The sequence below is a fragment of the Zeugodacus cucurbitae genome, chromosome 4, assembly GCF_028554725.1.
Source record: "Zeugodacus cucurbitae isolate PBARC_wt_2022May chromosome 4, idZeuCucr1.2, whole genome shotgun sequence".
NCBI classification, from domain to species: domain Eukaryota; kingdom Metazoa; phylum Arthropoda; class Insecta; order Diptera; family Tephritidae; genus Zeugodacus; species Zeugodacus cucurbitae.
Window position 1 is genome coordinate 24994668 of NC_071669.1, and position 21684 is coordinate 25016351.

The 21684-nt window shown below is 37.3% G+C and overlaps 2 protein-coding genes across 11 annotated transcripts in view; one reads left to right on the plus strand and one right to left on the minus strand.

Annotated features, from left to right (window-relative positions):
* Positions 1 to 21684, minus strand: part of LOC105215883 (sulfotransferase 1 family member D1) — a 524336-nt gene that overhangs the window by 100263 nt on the left and 402389 nt on the right. The window lies entirely within an intron of this gene.
* LOC128921431 (uncharacterized) lies at positions 9992 to 12085 on the plus strand. 2 transcript variants are annotated; one of them, XM_054229148.1, is made up of 5 exons: positions 9992 to 10840; positions 10896 to 10978; positions 11044 to 11130; positions 11202 to 11414; positions 11478 to 12085. In XM_054229148.1, exons 2-5 carry the CDS (start codon positions 10952 to 10954, stop codon positions 11601 to 11603), a joined length of 453 nt encoding a protein of 150 aa, XP_054085123.1. In that variant the 5' UTR covers positions 9992 to 10840; positions 10896 to 10951; the 3' UTR covers positions 11604 to 12085. The 2 variants fall into 2 exon arrangements, with proteins under 2 accessions (XP_054085123.1, XP_054085122.1); XM_054229147.1 differs by having other exon boundaries at positions 9993 to 10978.

The window sequence follows — 21684 nt, forward strand, 5'->3', positions numbered from 1 at the left end:
TATATTTATTGTTATTTAAAGTGAGGTTCAGTTGAGGATGAACCTTTGAAATTTTGTTACACTCTGACCATTATTTAAGACCTCCATTGTGCTTTTGAATAGTTTGCCACGAAACAACTCACAAAATACTGACGATTTAGGATGAAAATAGTGATTAGATACGACGAAGTTCTGTGTGGAGAACAGAAACTATATAATAGATGCATGGAATTTTAGAAAACGTTTAGAAAACACGTAATAGTCAATGAAAAGCAACGGCTTTTTGACTCCAGATTTGAGCGTATGCTAGTAATTCTTCGACATATGATGAGCTCAAGGCATATATTTTGCCCATCTAATCTATACCTCCCAAGCTGATTTAAGAAAAGTAAAATAAAACGTAGGAAATACATTATCATTAGCAATATGATTGATTGATATAAAAGGAGTTTTCAAAAGGGAACTACAAAAGTAGACCGTTAAGGACAGCAACGACGCCAAATTGTTTCCCAGAGGTCAAAGAATATCTTCCCCACTTTGAATTTTGAAAATACCACGAGATGAAAACGCATTCGTTATGGTTTCATTCTCAACTTGAGATTGCTCATAATTACACCACATTCTGTATAGTTTTTGCTGATTTGATAATATTATACTGCTTTAAACTTTTATGCCGCTCGCTTAGCAATTTAAATTGAGCCCCTATGATCCATCTAGGTACTATGGGAAAATATATATGTATACTTTTAGGCTAAAATTTTATTATGTGGCGCCAGAGTAGTCTCCATACGACTGATGATCTCGGTAAAAACACTAACTAAAATAATAAATACCTGCATATCGGTATAGATAATGAGATCACTGCTGAGGTATAAAACTTCCTAGAATCGCCTTGCCAGATGAGCCTGGCTATAAGAAGAATGTCAATTAAGGAAATAACAACTGAGATAAAGTAAATTTAAAAAATTTACTGGATTTGATAAAATTGAAGGGCAATTAGAAGGGCCATTGAACTCCAGAACAATGCTACGAGTGCTTAAGTAAGCGCAAGAGGTTTTACCCAACATAAATTGGAGCTTATTCGATTTCTGAATGAAAATAATATGTATTGCCATTGTCAGAAGTTCATCTTAGAACGTTTAGAACCGCATGTTACAACGCATTTACAAGCTACAACAATATCTAGAACAGATCGCTGCGGGAACTTAAACCTGGATATATACTATCCACCTCGTTTTGAAATTACAGATAACGGATTCAAAGACTTATTTGGAACGTTAGACCACAGATTTCTAACAGATGGAGATTACAATGCAAAACAAATCTATTTGGGCTCACAACAAATTAATCCGAAAGGACGACAGTTATTTCACACTATTTTTATATAAATAGGCACAATAACTTTGACATAATATCTCCTGGTAAGCCGACATAGTGTCCTAATGATAGTAACAAAATAATAGATTTAATTGACTTTGCTGTAATCAAAAATATAGATAAATCGCAGATAGCAGATCACTCTTCTGTACTAATAAAGCTATGTGAACAACCCATATTCGTTGATCCAAAAGAGGGTCTATCATCTTATAAAACGAACCGATTAAAATATAAAAAATACCTGAGAAGCCATATTAATATTGAGTACAAAATAAAACCAGGAAAGATATTGACGAAGCCTTAAGAGAACTCAATGATATAATAACTGACGAAACTGTCTTAGCCACACCAAACAAAAACTATAAGCCACTTGGTTTCAGAAAAATCACTAATAGAGAACTAGAAAAGCTGGTATATGAAAAATGGCGTGCTAGACGACAATGACAAATAAATCGCTCTCCTTCCACACAGCTTCAATTGAAATCTACTGTATTCAAACTCAAGTAAGCAAAATTCCCTATGTAAAGCCCAAAAATCCATGAAGCCACTAGTCGACTCCAACATACCCATACGAGACTTGGGTGGAAATTGGGCTCGACAAGTAACAAGGAAAAGTCTAATTATTTTGCAAATCACCTAGAATTTCAACCTAATTGACCAAATAACAACTTTAAACTGTCAATCTTACCCAACACAGCTAACAAGTCGCTCGAGTCCTTTAAAAATTCACCTTCTGAAATTATTAAGATCATAAAAGTACTTAATCAAAAAAAGTCGCCAAGATAGGATAATATTACCCTAAAAATGCTTGGTTCCCAAATATTGCTGCAGAGGTGCTGTCTTGCTCTTCAATGAAATTCTTAGTTTTGGAGACTATCCAATTCAACAGTGACAGATAATCATGATAATTAGACCTGAAAAAGGCTTATCACAGCCGTCTTCATACAGACCAATCAGTCTTCTATCTTGTCTTTCTAAAATATTTGAAAAGGTGTAACTATCAAAGATGTCTTCTTTCCTTCATGAAAATTATGATAATAACATTTTAGTGCCTTTTTTTTTTTTATAGTAGGAGGAAGCATCGAAAGCCGAAGTGCGGAACTTTAATCCGCTAAACCTAACCTACTCCCAACCCTGGGCTCTCCCACGGAACCACCGGATTAAGTATTACTTCGTGGGAGTGCCTAGACATTTTAAGTCTCCTCTAAGAAACGGACGGACTGACGTCTACCCTGTTGTAAATGTCTCAGTTGTGTCATAATTAAAGCTGCTGCTTCGCTAACAGCGCGCCATTTATCGGAGGACTGGCACATAAGTGCAGTCAAATTTTCCACCCGTAAACTACCTCCTAAGGTAATTCTCAGCTTATCCCGTATACTTAAAAAACGAGGGCAATGAAAAAATACATGTTCACAGTCTTCTAATGACTCTGTGCACATCGGACAGTACGGACTAGTGTTATGACGGAATTTGTACAGGTAGCTTCTGAAGCACCCGTGACCACTTAATATTTGGGTCAGGTGGAAATCAAGGTCTCCATGCAGTCTATTTATCCACGAATGGATGTCGGGTATTAGTCTGTGGGTCCACCGTCCTTTGGTTGAGGTTTCCCACCGTTGCTGCCACATTGTAATGCTCCTGTTTCTCTCCTCGAGTTTTCTTGTATAAGAGTGGGGCGCTGGTGATTCATGCATTCGCGCGAATTCTTTTCCCTGGATGTCTATGGGCGGCATACTAGCTAGTACTTCAGCTGCTTCGCTGGATATCGTTCGGAAGGCACTTGTTACTCTTATTGCTGAGAGTCTGTGCACTGCGTTTATCGACTTGGCATACGCTTTTATGTCTAGCGCCTGGATCCATATTGGAGCCGCATACAGGATTACAGAGCTCATTGCTTTTGCAATTATAAATCTTCGGCTGGAACGCAAACAACCTTTATTTGCCATCATTCTAGATAAAGCGTTATGCACCTTATTTGCTTTTCTGGAAGTGTACGCTAAGTGCTCTTTGAATTTGAGTTTTGAGTCCAATATTACCCCTAGGTACGTCAGCTGTGGCTGTGAGGTAATCTCACAGTCCCCTATAGTGATGGTTATTCTTTCTTCAATTTTTCTAGTGCTTATGAGCAATACCTCCGTTTTGTGCTCAGCCAATTTCAAACTCATGGAAGAAAACCATTGACGCAGGCCATTTACGCATTCATTGCATTTGCTGCGGAGGTCATCTATGTGCTTAGCCACTGCTACCACTATAAGGTCGTCAGCATATGCGATTAATTTCACTGCTTTTGGTTGTTGTATTTTTAGCACTCCATCATACATCAGGTTCCATAGAAGGGGACCTAAAACCGACCCTTGCGGAACTCCACTCGAAATAGAGTAGCTCTTTGTGCCTTCGTCCGTGTCGAATATCAGCCTTCTGTTTTTAAAATAACTAATTATTATTTTTATTAGGTATTGAGGGGCGCGTATGTCATATAGGGATTTTATTATGTTTGCCCACTTCGCTGAGTTGAATGCGTTCTTCACATCCAGGGTAATCAGCGCGCAGTATTTTTTTGTACCACCTTTCCATCGTTTGCCACTTACCGCACACTTTGCGGTGACGACAACTTCTTTTAATGCGTCGATGGTTGACCTCTGCTTTATAAAGCCGTATTGACTCTTTGATAGTCCGCCGAAATCTTGGATTGCAATTTCCAAGCGGTTTCTTATTATACTTTCGTAAACTTTTCCCATTGTATCAAGCATGCACAGTGGTCGGTATGATGAAGGTTCTTCTGGAGGTTTCTTCGGTTTTGGAAGTAGAACCAGGCGCTGGACTTTCCAGAGATCGGGGAACACCCCTTCTTGTAAGCATGCGTTATACATTTTGACAAACAGGGCAGGTCTTGAAATAATAGCTTTTCAAAGCACGATTTTTTGCTGCGGGTAATGGCTGATTTCAGATGCTTTTTATTCATTTTAAATGCTTCTCTGAGGCTGTATTCGATTTCTCTATCCCGGTTGCGCTGTAGGCGTCGTCTAGCTGAATGACAGAGCTTCCGCAGCGTGGCAATTTCATCATTCCACCAATATACTGGGCGTTGCTTGTTATGGTATTTCGTTCTTCTCATTGTTGCGTCGCATGCTGCGACCAGTTCCTTACGCAGTGCGGATACTAAGTGGGTGGCATCATCGCCTGTTGCCTTTGCTGTACTCCAGACTATATTAAAGACTTCAGGGTCGAACTCTTTTTGCCTCCAGCTTCGCTTTTGAGGAGTGTTTCTCCTCGAGAGCGCCGTGTTTCGAGAGAACAATACTTCCGCAATGATTGCCATGTGATCACTATTTGTGTACATGTCTGAGACCTCCCACTTAATCAGCCTGGTAAGTGCGTCATTTGCAAACATAAGGTCTATTATCGAACCTTTATTTCCTTTTTGGTAGGTGTTTTTTGTGCCACTATTTATCAACGCAAGGTTTGTTTGGCTAAGAAATTCTTGAATTATACGCCCGCGGTGGTTTGTACATTTACTACCCCAAGCATTTTAGTGCCTAAAGCGAATGAAGTGCCTTATCTTAGAAGACTTACGTGGAAAAAATATACATATATCTAGTAAAATAACTCGTATGAAGATAACTGTTGCAAATTGAAATTGGCTTTTAAATAAAATCTCTAAACTTAGCCTAGACAATAAAGTGCTTTTATACAATGCGATCATAAAGCCGATTAGGATGTATGGTATTCAACTATGGAGTAATATTAGAAGAAAAAGATCATCTGAATTACATTAAAACTCTGCGAGATTTACCGAATTTCGAAAATTTTTCCACAAGAGATGCCACAGAACTAATACAGTATTTTTTCAAATTTAATTTCGCTCTTCATCGGTTCCTAATGTACTATATACATATACTATAAAGTGAAGGAATCAGATGGAATTCAAAATTGAGTTATATGGGAAGTAGTCGGGGTTGTGAACCGATTTCATCCATTTTCCACACGTGTCATCAGAGTATCAAGAAAATATCGAGTAGTTCCTAAGATGTGGTTTTTGACCCAAAAGTGGGCGATGCCACGCCAATTTTCCATTTTGTAAAAAAATCTTTGTGCAGCTTGCTTCTGCTATTTCTGTTGTAAAATTTAGTGTTTCTGATGTATTTCGTTAGTGAGTTAACGCACTTTTAGTAGTTTTCAACCTAACCTTTGTATGCAAGGTGGGCGTAGTTATTATCTTTACAGTGTGGCATCGCCCTTCTAAAAATCGCCAAAATCGGACCATAAGTATTCAAGGCCCTGAATATATATCGAATATAAGGACCTCAGAGCTTCGAATAAATTTTTTACCGGAAATACAGGTAAGTCAGATATTTTGAAGAAATTCAGAGGGAATATGTTTCTTCTAATAATATGTGTCCGTGCCTAAAATGTGTGAAATCGGGTCATAACTTCACCTATCTTCCATATACCTAATATTATGGTTTCCAACATTGAATGGACTTTATATCATATACATATATACCGAATATGTGGGTCATATTGTTTGCAATTTATTAATAAAATTAAATAAATAAATTGCGAGAGTATAAAATGTTCGGTGACACCCGAACTTAGCCCTTCATTACTTGTTCTTTTATAACTTTATTTATGTCTTAGTTATGACACTTTATGTGTTTTCGGGTTTCGCCATTTTGTGGGCGTGTCAGTTTGGCCATCTTCGGAAGCAACCCTCCCAAGGAACAAGTGTACCAAGTTTCGTCAAGACATCTCATTTTTACTCAAGTTATCCCTTGCACTGACGGACGGACAGACATTCGGATTTTGACTCGTCTTGATGTCATTTTATTAAGATAACACACAATTTGATCCATGTATTCGGCATAATGTCCAATAGAAAAACGAAAATCATCATATATAGTACATAGGCTGAATTCCTGAACCGATTTCACTTATTTTCTCCACCAAAGTACACTAATTAAGACTATAAGGTCACTTAATTTGGCTAAAATATTTCATATACAATATTAACCGATTTATAAGGTACAAAGTAACTAAGGATAGCCGGACGGCCTGTAGTAGAAGTTAGTTGCGAAATAAGTTTAAACGAATAAGCAATCTCCGACGATGAGCGACAGGAGCGGAGGAAGCGCTAAAAAGACAGCAAACCGAAGATGTTCCTGTGGCAGAGGCGAACCGACACCGCCTCTTAGAAATAGGTGGTTCCCATGGGCATGTTGAGTAATACAAAAATCCACCGGCCCATATTGGGCCGTTTCCTGGTTTCCGATACACTGCGCGGCGCATTGGGAGTTCCTTGAAGTCTTGACAGCGACGTCTCCACTGGAGAGATTAAAAGGATGTTGTGAGCTTGCTCTGCCAAGATGTCAGGGAGTGTGTATTGGACGCAGGAGTAGTAGTGTGCGTTGCTCCGGGCAAGCGCCGGTCCGTCCGTGTTTTCCGGGAATGGTAAAGCGAAGGACAGGCCTCAGGGAACTGGTGTAGGAGCATTTTCTACGAGAGTATACCCGCCCCTCTACACACGATGCGCTGAAAAAACACAAAGAATGGAGAATGAACTGAGAATAAACAGCAGCTAGTAATAGTATAACGAGTAGTGGCACTCAGAGTTCTGGTAATGGTGACAAAATGTCAGAAGTGGAACTGCCCAGGAGAACGCCAAGCACTAGTGGAGTTAGCGCTGAAGCTGACTCCTTCAAACGTACATCAAGATTTGTGCGAAAAGCTTGTCCTCTTAGACTCAATTCAAGACTTGTCCTCTTAGACTCACATCGGTGGATTCGACCCCGCGAGGATGAGCTGCAGAGGCGAAGGACGCCATCTAAGAAAAAAGCAAGCCAAGGGGAAGAGCTAAAGATGGTCAAGGTGAGCAAAGAAAAGGAAAACAACTCTTCCGTAAATGGGAAGAAAGACACGGAAAAGGATAATGTATGGACGCAGGGCAAGCGCAAAACCGCATGCAATAGTTATTGCGCGAATTAGAAACATGTCATTTAACGATATACTCAAAGAGAGTTGCGAGAGGTTCTGGAGAATGGTTAAATCTATACTTTTAAAAATAATGGTCATAGATATCACTTTCGCTAGCAGCACGTTAGTTAGAAGAGCAAGTTGGAATATGTGAGACTTTTATACTCATAGTGACCATCATGTCATTATGGTAGAAATCGGTACGCGAACACATACGCGAGCCAGTCTGAAGAAACACCAAAAAAGAGGATGGAAGATAGAAACGTTAGACGAGAAAATATTTGAATTCATGTTGGATGGGAATCCAGGTATCGTGAACGACTTAGATCGACAAACTGAATTGCTTGTAAAGCATGTGAACAAAGCCAGTGATGTTGCCATGTGCAGGAAAAAAATCAGGCACATCTCGAACGTCCGCATACTGGTAGAACGAAGAGGTTAGCGTTCTAAGAAGTGAATGCCATAAGTTGCGACGTCTCTCTCAAAGAAACCAAGGTAGGCCAGAGTACACAAGAATATGCGAATTGTTTAAGAAAAAACGTAAAGAATTCAAGAAGAAGAAGAAGCAAGTCATCTAGTTTCAAAGAACTGTGTGAGAAGGTGGACGAAAATCGGTGGGGTAACGCATATAAAATTGTCATGACAAAGGTCAGAGGGGTAGAAGCCAAGCACCAACATGCCATGCGCTCCTAGAAAAGGTGGTGAAAACTCTCTTCCCTAGGCAAGAGCTACAATCGCGTAGAAGGTTATCCGCAGTGGTGGAAGCTATGACAATCGACGAGAAACGCAACGCAAAGGCGACTGGACTTGATGGCATCCCGAACAAGGCACTCAAAATCGATAAATATAAAAGAATGTTCACCGAGTTGTATACACGGTGCTTAAACGAAGGACAGGTGGAGTACCGCAAGGCTCCGTATTGGGTCCGTTATTATGGAATGTATTATGGTATCTTGCATTTTGTCCAAATTAATGGATAATTATTATTTTGTAAATAACCTTAGTAGGTACATGATTATAAGTACGCATCTAGTGCATTGTTCCCAAAATCTGTTTACTGCATACATACATTTCATCTGTGTTTTATTTATAGATGATAATGATAGATATATGAATAAAAAAGATTTTTCTTTCTTGTAGTATATTTCTCCAAATCACCTTGCAGTGAAACATTTAAAAAAAATATCAACTGTTCATACCAAATGAACACATCCCTGCATTTTCCTCTAAACTGGTCGAAAGACGAATTAGAGGACAATGCAAAAGTCACCAACTGCACCAACTTAACAAGCAAGTCAAATTCTTATAAGAATAGACACAAGAATGAAGTGAAAATCAGCAGACGAACAACTGAGAACACGCATACACACATTGTATATATGTACATTATACCCCATACGTAAATACAAAAATTGTGAATTAACATTAAAAACCCAATATCTCTTTTTATTTGGCAAGCCGTCTAATTCGAGGTCGCATAACTCGACAACAATCTTAAATTAAATTTTTTTAAATATTTAATACATACATACATGCATATATCAAAATGAGTAAAAAGACAATATCCAATCTCTGAGTAAAGAAAAAGCGAAATTTGAAGCTTCGGTGTCAAAATTTCGTAAACTTTGCGATCTTTCTAAAGAAATTGGAAATATGCCAAGTAGTAGCAGTAGCGTAGATTTAATTATTTCAGACAACGACAAGTACCAGTAAAGGTGTTGTCAGTTTAAAGACAGGGAACGAAGTTGAAGATGCTACTGACTCTGAAAATCAGTATCTCTTTGAATGCACAGATGACATTGAACTGTTAGACTATTCTGAGTTAACAGAAAATAAAAGGAACTTAAGGCATGGGCAATTAGGAATAAATTGGCTTTACAGAAAATCAGTGTAAATGGTTTACCTTAATCATTAAAAACTCTAAATAACATACAAGGAGGAGAGTTTTTGTATTTAGCAATTCAAAATCATTTACAAACTGAAAGTTTTAATTTTTTGGAAAATGTGTCTAAAATAGAAATCGATGTGGCGGTTGATGGACTACAAGTTACGAAATCGTCCAAAAGTTGTGTGTGGCCTATAATAGGAGCAATAGTGATATTAGAATAACATTTCAGTGTTCGATACTTTACTTGTGACTCACCTACTCGTGTCGTGTTATGTAGGAATCATGAAAAAGTTACTCAAATTCATTATTTAAAAAAAAACGAAAAGCTATGTATTGTGGCAAAATTCGTGCCGTCCGAATTTTGTAGAATTACAAGAGATTTTACTGAATCAAATAATTGGAAATCCACAGAATTCCGAAAATTTTTGTTATATAGTGGAATATTTGAAGGGATGTGTTCATGAACATTTTTACTACCACTTCCTTTTATTGCAATGCCGGAATTCGACTTCTGACTTGTGAGAGGTCATCTAATATAGTAGGTATTAAAATAGAAGAAGAAATTTTGAAGCATTTCGTAAAATTGTTTTCAGAATTACATGGTAATCATTTGATTAGTTTTAATGTTCATGGTCTACTTCATTTAGGCGAGTGTGTGAGACAGTATGGTCCGTTAGATAATTTGTCAGCCCATAAGTTTGAAAATTATATGCCACTATTGAAAAAGGTTATTAGAAAACCGGATAAAATTTTGCAAAAAAATAAAAATAGATATTTAGAAAAATAGATATTTGTATTAAAATTCATATATTTATATGATATTCGTCCTGTCCTTGTCAAAATATTAGAGGATATTGAAGTGTGTCAAATGAGCGATGTAGATCTGAAATAATGCTGAGAGTATTGTCCTGCTGTGTGATTTTTATTCCAACCAACAAATGAGAAAATATACATACAATCGTAAATATATTCAAACACTTGCGGTAATGTAAAAATATACAAAGCCAACTACAGAAAAAGTATACACGTACTGACAAATTTTATCTACACACACAATCGAACATATATTGAAAATGAAATATTTTTATGAAAAAAACAGACATATATACACACACGTATAAATGAATATACAAATGCATAAATATGTATCCAAAAGCGCTAAAAAAACTAAGACAAACCACAAACTAACGTACAAATATTCAAATGAATGTACTTACATCCAAATCATATAAACTTCAAACAACGCATTTTCATTTAATGTTTTTAGCAAGTGGCAGCTTTTGTTATGACAGCCTAAATCCATGAAAATTTAAAAAGAAATGTAGCGCCATCTACTGTAACATAGCGCACTTAGCGCCACCAACTGGTGGATAGCTCTTTGCTAATAATAAACAAATAATTTGCAATAAATAAATAATGCGACTATAAGGAGAGTTATAAACTATCCTATCTTTCAAGTTGGACCAAACTGCACACAGTGTTAAAAATTTCATTAAAATCGGTTCAGTAGTTTAGGAGTCCATCGAAAACAAACAACGTGACACGTGATTTTTATATATTAAGATTTTTAGATGGAGGACATATTTGAGATGTCAGAAGTTGCCTCAAACGCTGTCATCATGGAAGGTAATAAATTGTATTAAAATTTTAGGTAAAAAAGGTACACATATTTTATTTGCAGAGACTGTATAGAAAGGCGTTGTTTTTCGACTACTCGCGACCCAGGCAATATATGAAATGAAGTATCCCCAAACAATGAACAAGGTATACATACATATACAAACAAATATTATTCTGATATGATATATTTAAATAAATTATTTTTATAGTTATCGAGAGATATTAAAACAATAAGGGATACTGTTTTAAAAATGGACTCCCGTCTAAATTCAATTGAAAATGTCCTTGCGAATAAGGTAATTTTTATATTATAAACATTTTATTCCTTTTTTCATTCATCCAAATTAAAATCTTTTTGTTATTTCAGATGCCCGAAAAATCTGAGTTCCTGGCCCAGAGCAGATTATTACGGAAGTACAAAGTGCTCACGGCCAGAACCCAAAAGACCATTGGGCGCATCACCGGTGACATAGAAGATGAGGAGTATTTAGTACTATCTGCCAAACTCCCTATGTCATCGGAGGAAGCATTAAGCTCTGTAGCAACCGTAATACAGACGAGGTTCAGTGCAGATGCTCTGGTAGATATTGTGATACCTATAAATTTATTGTTATAAAAACAATTTATTTATTTTAATATGAAGATGCGGCTTTTGGTTAAGGCAAAGGGGCATAAAGGCAATGTCGACGGAGTCTTGCGTTCATTGTTTGGGGACACCCTAATAAATGGCTATAATTTAGAGGGAAGAAGGGAAAGCAGCCGCTGTTAAAATTCAAATGCATTGATCTTCTTTTTGGTAAGCTATATAAAATTTTATATACAAAATTCGTTATAACATTACTTACTAATTTATTTCAGATGTATTTTTCAGATATTCCAAAGGAGCAGATGATAAGGCATTATGTAGCCTTAAGCCATAACAGATTGAAGCAACAAAAATACAAGTTAAAAAAAATAGTTTTAAGTTGTAAATATTTTAGTTGTAAGATGTACACATTAGTCCTAAGTTGTAAATACCTTAGATTTGGTCCTTTATTACTACACGTCTAGGCGACGTGATAACCAAAATCCAACTGATGTTGAATAGCTTAGCGTTAGTTAATTTATAGTAAGGTAACGGTGATCGACAAGCATCAGGTGATGATGCTGTTAATATGTTTACTTACAATGTATTGATATTAATATAATAGTAATTGCTTAATTACTATGTGTAATAGAGATAACAATAGTGTTACTCTTCGGATAACAAGGTATAGTAGAATAAGGTGAAGTGAAATGTAGGATAACTTAATATTTAGTTGTGCTAATGTAAATGATCTTAATATTAACCTGTAAGTGATCGCTTTATTTAAATTTAATGAAATGTTAAATGTGAGTATCGCCACATATATGTATATATATATGGGTGATTCTACGATAAGAGGTAACTTGTGCGGCAATCAGCTTAAAGTATTGTTTTTGTCCTTTATGTTGCTATTTTTTTAAATGAATCACATCATATTGATGTAGTATATTAAATAACATTACAATTTACTGCATAATTAACACATTTTTTTTCTGAAATTCATTACAAAGTCTAAAAAAGTCTCTCCACTGGCTTGTCCCTTGCAACATAATTTATTTTAAAAATGTGCCGAAAGAGCAGCTCATTAGAGACACAAGGCATTATATGGCGTTAAGTCAAAACATATTTAAGCAGCAAAAATATAAATTAAAAAAAATAGTTTTAAGTTGTAAATATTTTAAATTTAAGCTGTATATGTAAATATGAGAAATAGAACAATTATTTTTTTATAATAATAATTTTATTTTTGCTGTTAAAATTTTCTTTTAATTTTTATTTATGTACTTAATATAATATATATATATATATATATATATATACGTTTATTTTTAGCATTAATTATATATTATTTATCCACTTTTAACAGGTTTGTTCTACGAATATGGATATTTTAATTATTTCTAACCAACTATAAATATTTTTCAGGCATCGGATGATGTGCAACAAATTACATCGGACTTTTGAGATAGCAGTTTCACCACTTATTTTCGACGTGCTAAACACAGTGTCTCCTATGATGCCCTTGGATCTACACAATGGATAGTTAACAATTAACAGAGCTCAAACAACAACATTGAGGTGCCGAAGTTGTTCATCTTGCTTCTGATTTGATTATGATGGAATTATTAGGCTGAACTTACAATTTATCATTTTCAATATTATGATTGTTAATTTATGTTTAATATTTAAAAAAAAATTATATAGCGATTATTTTTACCGATTCGAAGTAGTCGGTCGAGTAGTTCCTGAGATACGGTTTTTGACCCATAAGTGGGCGACGCAACGCCCCTTTTCCATTTTGTAAAAGAATCTGAGTAAAGCTTCCTTCTGCAATTTTTTCTGTCAAATTTAGTGTTTCTGACGTTTTTCGTTAGTTAGTTAACCCACTTGTAGTAATTTCCAACCTAACCTTTCTATGGGAGGTGGGCGTGGTTATTATTTGATTTAAACTATTTTCATGGCGTGTGGTGGGGTATGTAAGAGAACCGACTGCAGAAAGTTTGGTTACTATAGCTTTACTGGTTTGTGAGATATATACAAATAACCGATATGGGGGCGGGACCACGCCCACTTCCCAAAAACATGCCTCTTCCCAGTGCGATCTTTATACCAAATTTTACTTTTATAACTTTATTTATGGCTTAGTAATGACACTTTGTAGGTTTTTGCCTTTTTGTGGGCGTGACAATGGTCCGATTTCGCCCATTTTCAATACCAACCTCCTCAGGGTGCCAAGGAATCCAAGTTTCGTTAAGATATTTTAATTTTTACTCAAGGTTTTCGTTGCACGGTCAGACGGACGGACGGACAGACAGACATCCGAATTTCAACTCGTCTCGTCATCCTGATCATTTTGATATATGTATATAACCCTATATTTAACTCGTTTAGTTTTATGGCTTACAAACAACCGTTATGTGAACAAAACTATAATACTCTCTTTAGCAACTTTGTTGCGAGACTATAAAAATGTAGTATGAGAAAGAACAGCTCAAGAAGTAATCCATTTCATTTAATTACTTCCAACATCCAGAAGTATTCCATATATTTAATCAAAATAAGTGAATATTAAAAAAAGTATGTCATCTGTCCAGGAAGAGCCTACTTCTGGGGGAAGGCTGGCAAATTAAACAATATTCTGTATAATTATTGTTAACAATATAATTTATTTATATTTTTTTTTAATTTAATTGGAGTTAGTCAACTGACACTGATTCCGAAGATGAAAATATGAGTTATTTTTTTTCTTTGCACAAAGCAGTGATCGGCAGTCCATTGCACGAGGTTCAGTCATTAGTTTAGTTGCTTGCTGTCTTCGCAATCAGCAAGATGTGTGATAAGCATATTTGAATGAAAATAAAATGTAATATTTCTTCAATATTTAATTTTGCATGATATATGAATTTCGACTATTCCGAATAGACGGTATGAGGTCTCAAAAATAGTGAGCGTCTCTAAGCGTCGTAGCTGTTCGCGTATTTCTACCAAATCCACTTCAACATTTTCTTCATTCAAATGCTTGAGAATAGTGTCCGACCGATACCAAATTTTTGGCCAATGCCGAAAATATGAATCAGAAATATAGCTTTTCTTCTTTAAAGACAAATATGAGCATTAAGGACAATATTCGACAATAGTAGGTCTAGTAAAAAGAATCCGTTTTTTTTTTCAAAGAGATGACTTTTGTAAATTATAACTCGCATTGTGAAGGCGTCGATAGTGACTCGAGTGATAGTGACTCGATAGAAACTTTGGAAGCTTGTTTGAGAGGTTCTTTTGCATGCAACTTGTAGTCCAGGCCAGCACCAAGTGAATATTACGTGATCCCGTCTATGGCAAACTTTAAAAAATAGACTCTATTGTTGTTGCTGTTGTAGCGGTTATCTATCCCTGCCTGAAAAGAAGAGCATAAATCTAGTTGTCGTCGAAATCATCTAAAGGGAGGCTCAAGAAACGTGCTGTTTCGACAGGGTTGGACAAAAGGGAAAGGGGTGTTAGATGAGTAGGGTTCGTTGGGCATGCAAAGAGGTGGTTAGTATCATGCGGGGACTCATGGCATGCGGGACATGTATTTTGTATGTCGGGGTTCAGTCTGGATAAGTAGGAGTTTAACCTGCTACAATATCCAGATCGAAGTTGCGCAAGGGTCATTCTGGTTTCACCTGGCAACTCGAGCTCTTCTTCTGCTATAGATGGTGGTTTGGTTCCAAGGACGCCATGGACTGGAAGTCAATGAAGGTGTTGATAGCTCCACTGTGAATGGCGTTTAGAACGAGTCTAAAACTGTTTGCGTCCGCAGTCTGGTCGGTATATGGATTGAGTTCGTCGACGTGTTGTAGGAATGATCTCTTGATGCACCTAGGGGGCGGTTTTGCTTCCAGCAAGTGACTACATGGGTGATTTCTACGAAAACCACCAAGTAGGAACTGCTTGGTAAGCAGTTCGTTTTGCTCCTTAATAGGCAGCATAATGGCCTCACTGTGAAGATGTGTCATTGGTGACATCAAGAGACATCCTGCAGCTGTTCGGAGTGCGGTGTTTTGACACGTCTGTAGCTTCCTCTGCTGCGTGTCACTGTATCCAGGCGACCATACCGGTGCTGCGTAATTTACGACCGGCCGGCCGATAGCTTTGTCCTATCCGCGAGTGCTACCGGCTAGCGACTTGAGGATTTTGTTGCGGCTCTGTTTAGTGACTATCGCAGTCGTGTGTGGAGTGAAGGAGTGCAGACTGTCAAATGTGACTCCCAAAACCTTGGGATTGTTCACTGTCGGAATTGGTGTGCCATCGATGTGAATATTAAGACTTAGTCTGTACTCCTTCGTCCAATTGGTAAAAAGGGTCGCCGTGGATTTAGTGGGTGCGAGTGCCAGGCTACTCGCAGAGAAGAAGCGAGAAAGTTCGGGGAGGTAGCTGTTCACTTTCGAACACATGTCATCGATGCCAGTGCCCGACGTCATTATCGTACAATCATCTGCGTAGGAGGTAACAGAAATTCCCTCTGGTGGTTGAGGGAGTTTAGAGATATAGAAATTAAACAGTAACGGGGAGAGGACACAGCCCTGTGGAACCCCTTGTTTAATTTTCCTAAGTTTCGATGTTTTACCTCGAAATAATACAGATGATTGTCGACCGCTCAGGTAGTTCATAATCCATCTCTTCAGCCCCGGAGAAAGTGTTGTTTGTTGAATGTCTTCTAGTAGCGGTGTTAAGTTGACCGTGTCAAAAGCTTTTGAGGGGTCAAAAGCCAAAAGCCAACGCTACTAGGACGGTTCTCTTACAGGGAGGTTTTTGATTAAGACCATGACCTATCTGGGCGTTTATGACGCTAAGTGCTGTGGTGGTACTGTGCAATTTACGGAAACCAAGTTGATGTTCTGCTAGGTTCAGGTGATATGTGAGTGTCGGGAGCAGTAAGGCCCCTAGGTTGGCGGGTTTCCCAGGTTTCAGTAGAGGAACCGCTCTTCCGATTTTCCACATATCGGGTATTTTAAGAGTGGTTAGCGACAGATTAAGTACCTTGGCGAGATATCGATATCCTAATTACTCAACAAGTTGTTAAACAAAACTGTGAATATTTGAAATAAATCGAATTTTTCGAGTAACTCTGGATTATTATCGCCTTTTGCCTCATAAAGTGGTTGAAGGCACAAGTCAAACTGCTTGCCGAAACTCGCAGCTTTATCTAAAAGTCCTTTTGATATAAGTTTCTTAAAACGTTCACTAGTATGTGTTTCGGCGACCAAAATCATTTCTATTTCATTTGGTATGCTGCATTTAAAAGATGGATACTCCACAAACTTTATAAGGCGATCACTTCGTCTTTTCAAGCTTGACTTGCCCAGCACAAGCAACTCGATAGTCTCATCATTGTATTCTAGAATGATTAATTAATCATCAATAAGAAGTACGTTATCGTTTTGCATTTTTGGAAAATGTTAAATTTTGGTTTTGGCACAAAATTCTATTAGATGACCGGAGTAAGTTAAAAGTAAAATATAATTCTCTAAATTGAAAATACGTTTTTCACCATTGAAATGTGCGTGTAAAATAACTTTAGAAATACAAATTCGTACGATTTGTGCAGAAAACAGCGTCCAGGTCCAGGCAGGTCCACGTACTGCTATATAAAGCGGTAAAGCTGTTCAGCAACTGTTTCGAAACTGCTCGGCGCTATCAACACTGTTGACGCCAAATCGTTTAAATCATGTCCATCACACAGGTTTTTTCTAATAGCAATGGCTTCGAACATACTTTCATCAAAAGTTACTATGCCATTTTCTCTCACTGTTATATTTCGATTTCCTTCGAGTGGCGATTCGTCGATGTCACTGAGTTGATAAACACTTCCATTTGTACAATTCTTATAAAACTTCCCATCCAGTTGTTGTATACCCACAAAAGTGTGTCCCGTTAAATGCACGTATTCAGTATTCACAGTTAAAATAAATAGCAGTAATTCTCTAATAAATGTGCCGTGTATTTCGTTGTTACGCAAATCGACCAAAATTATATAACCCGTTATAGAATTTGCATCAATATGGTCATTGGAGTTCAGAAAACTGCACTTGGCCTCCAATTCGGATTCTTGCAATATTTAGCATTTATCCACATAAGAATCTTTTTAGTTTGCAATGATGCAAGCACTTGCGGATATTCTTTGACCACTTCCCCACTTTAAATTTTGAAAATATTAGGAGATGAAAACGCATTCGATATGCTTTCATCCTCAACTTAAGATTGCTCATAATTACACTAAAATCTACATGTTTTTTGCTGTTTTATAAATATTGTGCTGTTTTAAACTTTTATGTCGCGCGCCTGTTACTCTTTTAAGCCATTTAAATAGAGGTCCTAGGTTCCATCTAGGAAATATATATAGATATAGGTATACTTTTAGGCTAAAAAGTTTGTGGGGAAAATAAAAGGGTTTTCAATAGGACGCTACAAAAGGGACCGATAGGGGCAGCAAACGATGCCATATTTTTCAGTAAGGTTTGCCATTTCATCATCAAAAGATATACGATCCAACGACGAGTCGAAATGATGAAAATTTACTACCGAAATTCAGTCAGAAGTCAGTTGCCTCAACTCCGAACAGCAGGTATTGAATCAATAAACCAATAACGCCACGTTTGTTTTTAAAAGTTTTTAAAAAGTTATGGAAATGCTAAGGAATGTCCCTTGTTGCCCATGAAACAAAGGGTTGGTTCATAGCGCAGTTAGCTAAAGAGAACCCTCGTCGGCAAGTCTGAAGCTAGATTGTAAGCAAAAGTTAGTTTCAGAACCTCAATTTTATACTTTAGGACAAAATTTTGGTATAATAAAGTAACAAAAAATTTAATACCTTAAAGATCCTCTTCGACCCATTTAATAATAAAAGTGGTTTCGGTTTCACTCTAGTGATATACCCAACCTAATTACAGCGTGTTTGCATTGCTTAACCTAAGGAAACCCTGTTGGGAATTTCAATTCAGTAAATATTGTGTCGGATAATAATAATGTTAACAAGTAAGGAAAGGCTAAGTTCGGGTGCAACCGAACATTTTATACTCTCGCACTTTATTGAAGAAATTTAACCAATACATATATGCGGAATAAAGCTCACCGTATTTTTGAAAAACCTATAATTAGGTATATGGGAGCTAGGAGAAGATACTTTTGAAAAACCAATGAGGTATATGGAAATATTATGACCCGATTTTAATAATTTTTGGAACAGAGACACACTATTAGAAGAAAACAATTTCCTCTGAATTACATTAAATTAGCTGAGAGATTTACCCATATTTTCGGTTAAAATTTATCTTTTATTTAGACGCTGAGTTCAACATGTTCGATATCTGGGGCCTTGAAAAGTTATGGTCCGTTTTCGACAATTTTTTCACAAGTGAAGCCAGAGATGATATGCACTAATTGTGTAAAGTTTTATTCCGTTATCTTCATTAGTTCCTTATGTTTACATTATAAAGTGAAGGAAAAATATGGATTTCAAATTGAGATTGAGTTATAAGGAAAATAGAAGTGGTTGTGAACCGATTTCGCCCATTTTTTGTCCGTGTTCTCGGGGTGTCAAGAAATTATTACATACCGAATTTCATTCGAATCGGTCGAGTAGTTCCTGAGATATGGTTTTTGACCCATAAATGGGCGATGCCACGCCCATTTTCCATTTTGTAAAAAAATCTGAGTACAGTTCCCTTCTGATATTTTTTCTGCAAAATTTAGTGTTTCTGACGTTTTTCGTTAGTTAGTTAACTTTTTAGTAATTTTCAACCTAACCTTTGTATGGGAGGTGGGCGTGGTTATAATCCGATTTCAACTATTTTCATGGTATGTGGTGGGGTATGTAAGAGAACCGACTGCAGAAAGTTGGTTAATATAGCTTTATTAGTTTGCGAGATATATACAAATAACCGATTTGTGGACGGGGCCACGCCCACTTCCCCAAAAAAATTACATCCCAATATGCCCCCTCCTAGTGCGATCCTTTATTCCAAATTTTACTTTTATATCTTTATTTATGGCTTAGTTATGACACTTTATGTGTTTTTCGTTTTCGCCATTTTGTGGGCGTGGCAATGGTCCGATTCTGCCCATTTTCGAACTTGATCTTATTATGGTGCCAAGGAATATTTGTGCCAAGTTTCGTCACGATATCTTAATTTTTACTCAAGTTACAGCTTGCACAGACGGACAGACGGACGGACGGACAGACATCCGGATTTCAAATCTACTCGTCACCCTGATCACTTTGGTATATATGACTCTATATCTAACTCTTTTAGTTTTAGGTGTTACAAACAACCGTTATGTGAACAAAACTATAATACTCTCTTTAGCAACTTTTGTTCCGAGAGTATAAAAATTCTTATAAAGAAATAAACGCAACTTTAAATATATAAATTTCAGCAATATTACTTAAATATGTAACTTTGAATATTATTTTACATGGCTTCATCAATATGTACTCCTTCCTGGTCATGTTTTCCATATGAATATGCACTTACATAGGGAGTAGCGCTCTTTTAGGTTCTTTATACGGCTACAGTAGCGAGCTTTTGGCGAAAAGGAACGCCACGTTTTTCTAGCGTTTGCCATGTATTTGCCAAAATATCGAATTTACGGATTTTTATGCTTTTTATCGCCTTTCTTCACAGCGTGGATAAGATTGCAACACGCATTTGTTGTTTTGGCATTTTCTTTTATCGTTCAAAACAGACGCATTTTTTATGCTGATGAAGCTATTCGCGGATATTGATTGGGTTCATGTTGATATTCTGCCAATAAAGGCAGAGTTCAACATTTTTCTTCTTTACATGCAATTTTGCTTTTAACTTTTTAGTGTTTGCTCCGGAAAAGGGGATATTTAAAAATATTTTATAACGTTGCACTAAACCGCGAAATTGCATTCTTAAGATAGTTGATATAGAAGAAAGGAGAATTACATATAATTAACTTGTTTATTTGTAAATACAGTCAAGAAGTTAGGTGGGTTTCAGAGGCTAAAAACAAGCCATAAATAAAGTTATGAAAGTAGTATTTAGTACAGATGATCACAGTAGGGGCATATTTATATGACATTTTTTTGGGGAAGTAGGCGTTTCCCCTCCCCAAATAGGTTTTTTAGGCGTTTGACCGTTTAGCCGGTTATAGCCGAATCGATGACAGCGCGCCACTCCTCTCTTTCCTTCGCTGTTCGGCGCCAGTTGGAGATTGCAAGTGTAACCACCACAAAGCAGGACGGGAATGATAAGCGACTTGTAGAGTTTGATTTTTTTTTTCGCCGAGAGAGGACTTTACTTTTCATTTGCCTACTCAGTCCAAAGTAGCACTTGTTGGCAAAAGTGATTCTGCGCTAGATTTCGAGGCTGACATTGTTGGAGTTGTTGATACTGGTTCCCAGGTATACGAAATTATCTACGACTTCGAAGTTATGATTGTCAACAGTAACGTGGGAGCCAAGACGCGAATGCGCTGACTGTTTGCTCGATGACAGGAGATATTTCGTCTTGTTCTCATTCACCTCCAGACCCATTCGCTTCGCCTCCTTATCCATGCGGGAAAAAGCAGAACAAACGGCGCGGTTGTTGCTTCGGCGTACGCCAGCAGCTGTACACTCTTATAGAAGATTGTACTTTCTCTATTTAGCTCTGCTATTCTATTTTTTCCAGCATCAGGTTAAAGAAGTCACACGATAGCGAGTCACCTTGTCTGAAACCTCGTGTGGTATCGAACGGCTCGAAGAGGTCTTTCCCAATCATGACGGAGCCTTTGGTGTTACTCAACGGCAGCTTACATAGCCGTATTAGTAAAAGGTGGTGTGTGTCGAGATTTGGCTCGTGGTGAATATTTGGTCAGTTGTCGATTTTCCAGGTCTAAAGCCACACTGATAAGGTCCAATCAGTTTGTTGATGGTGGGCTTTAGTCTTTCACACAGTACGCTCGATAGAACCTTATAAGTGATGTTAAGGAGGCTTATCCCACGGTAATTGACGCAGATTGTGGGATCTCCCTTTTTATGGATTGGGCAGAGCACACTGAGATTCCAATCGTCAGGCATGCTTTCTTCCGACCATATTCTGCAAAGAAGCTGATGCATGCACCTTATCAGTTCTTCGCCGCCGTATTTGAATAGTTCTGCCGGTAATCTATCGGCCCGCCGCTTTGTTGTTCTTCAGGCGGGTAATTGCTATTCGAATTTCTTCCTGGTCGGGTAATGGAACATCTGTTCCATCGTCATCGATTGGGGAATCGGGTTCGTCATCTTCTGGTGTTGTATTTT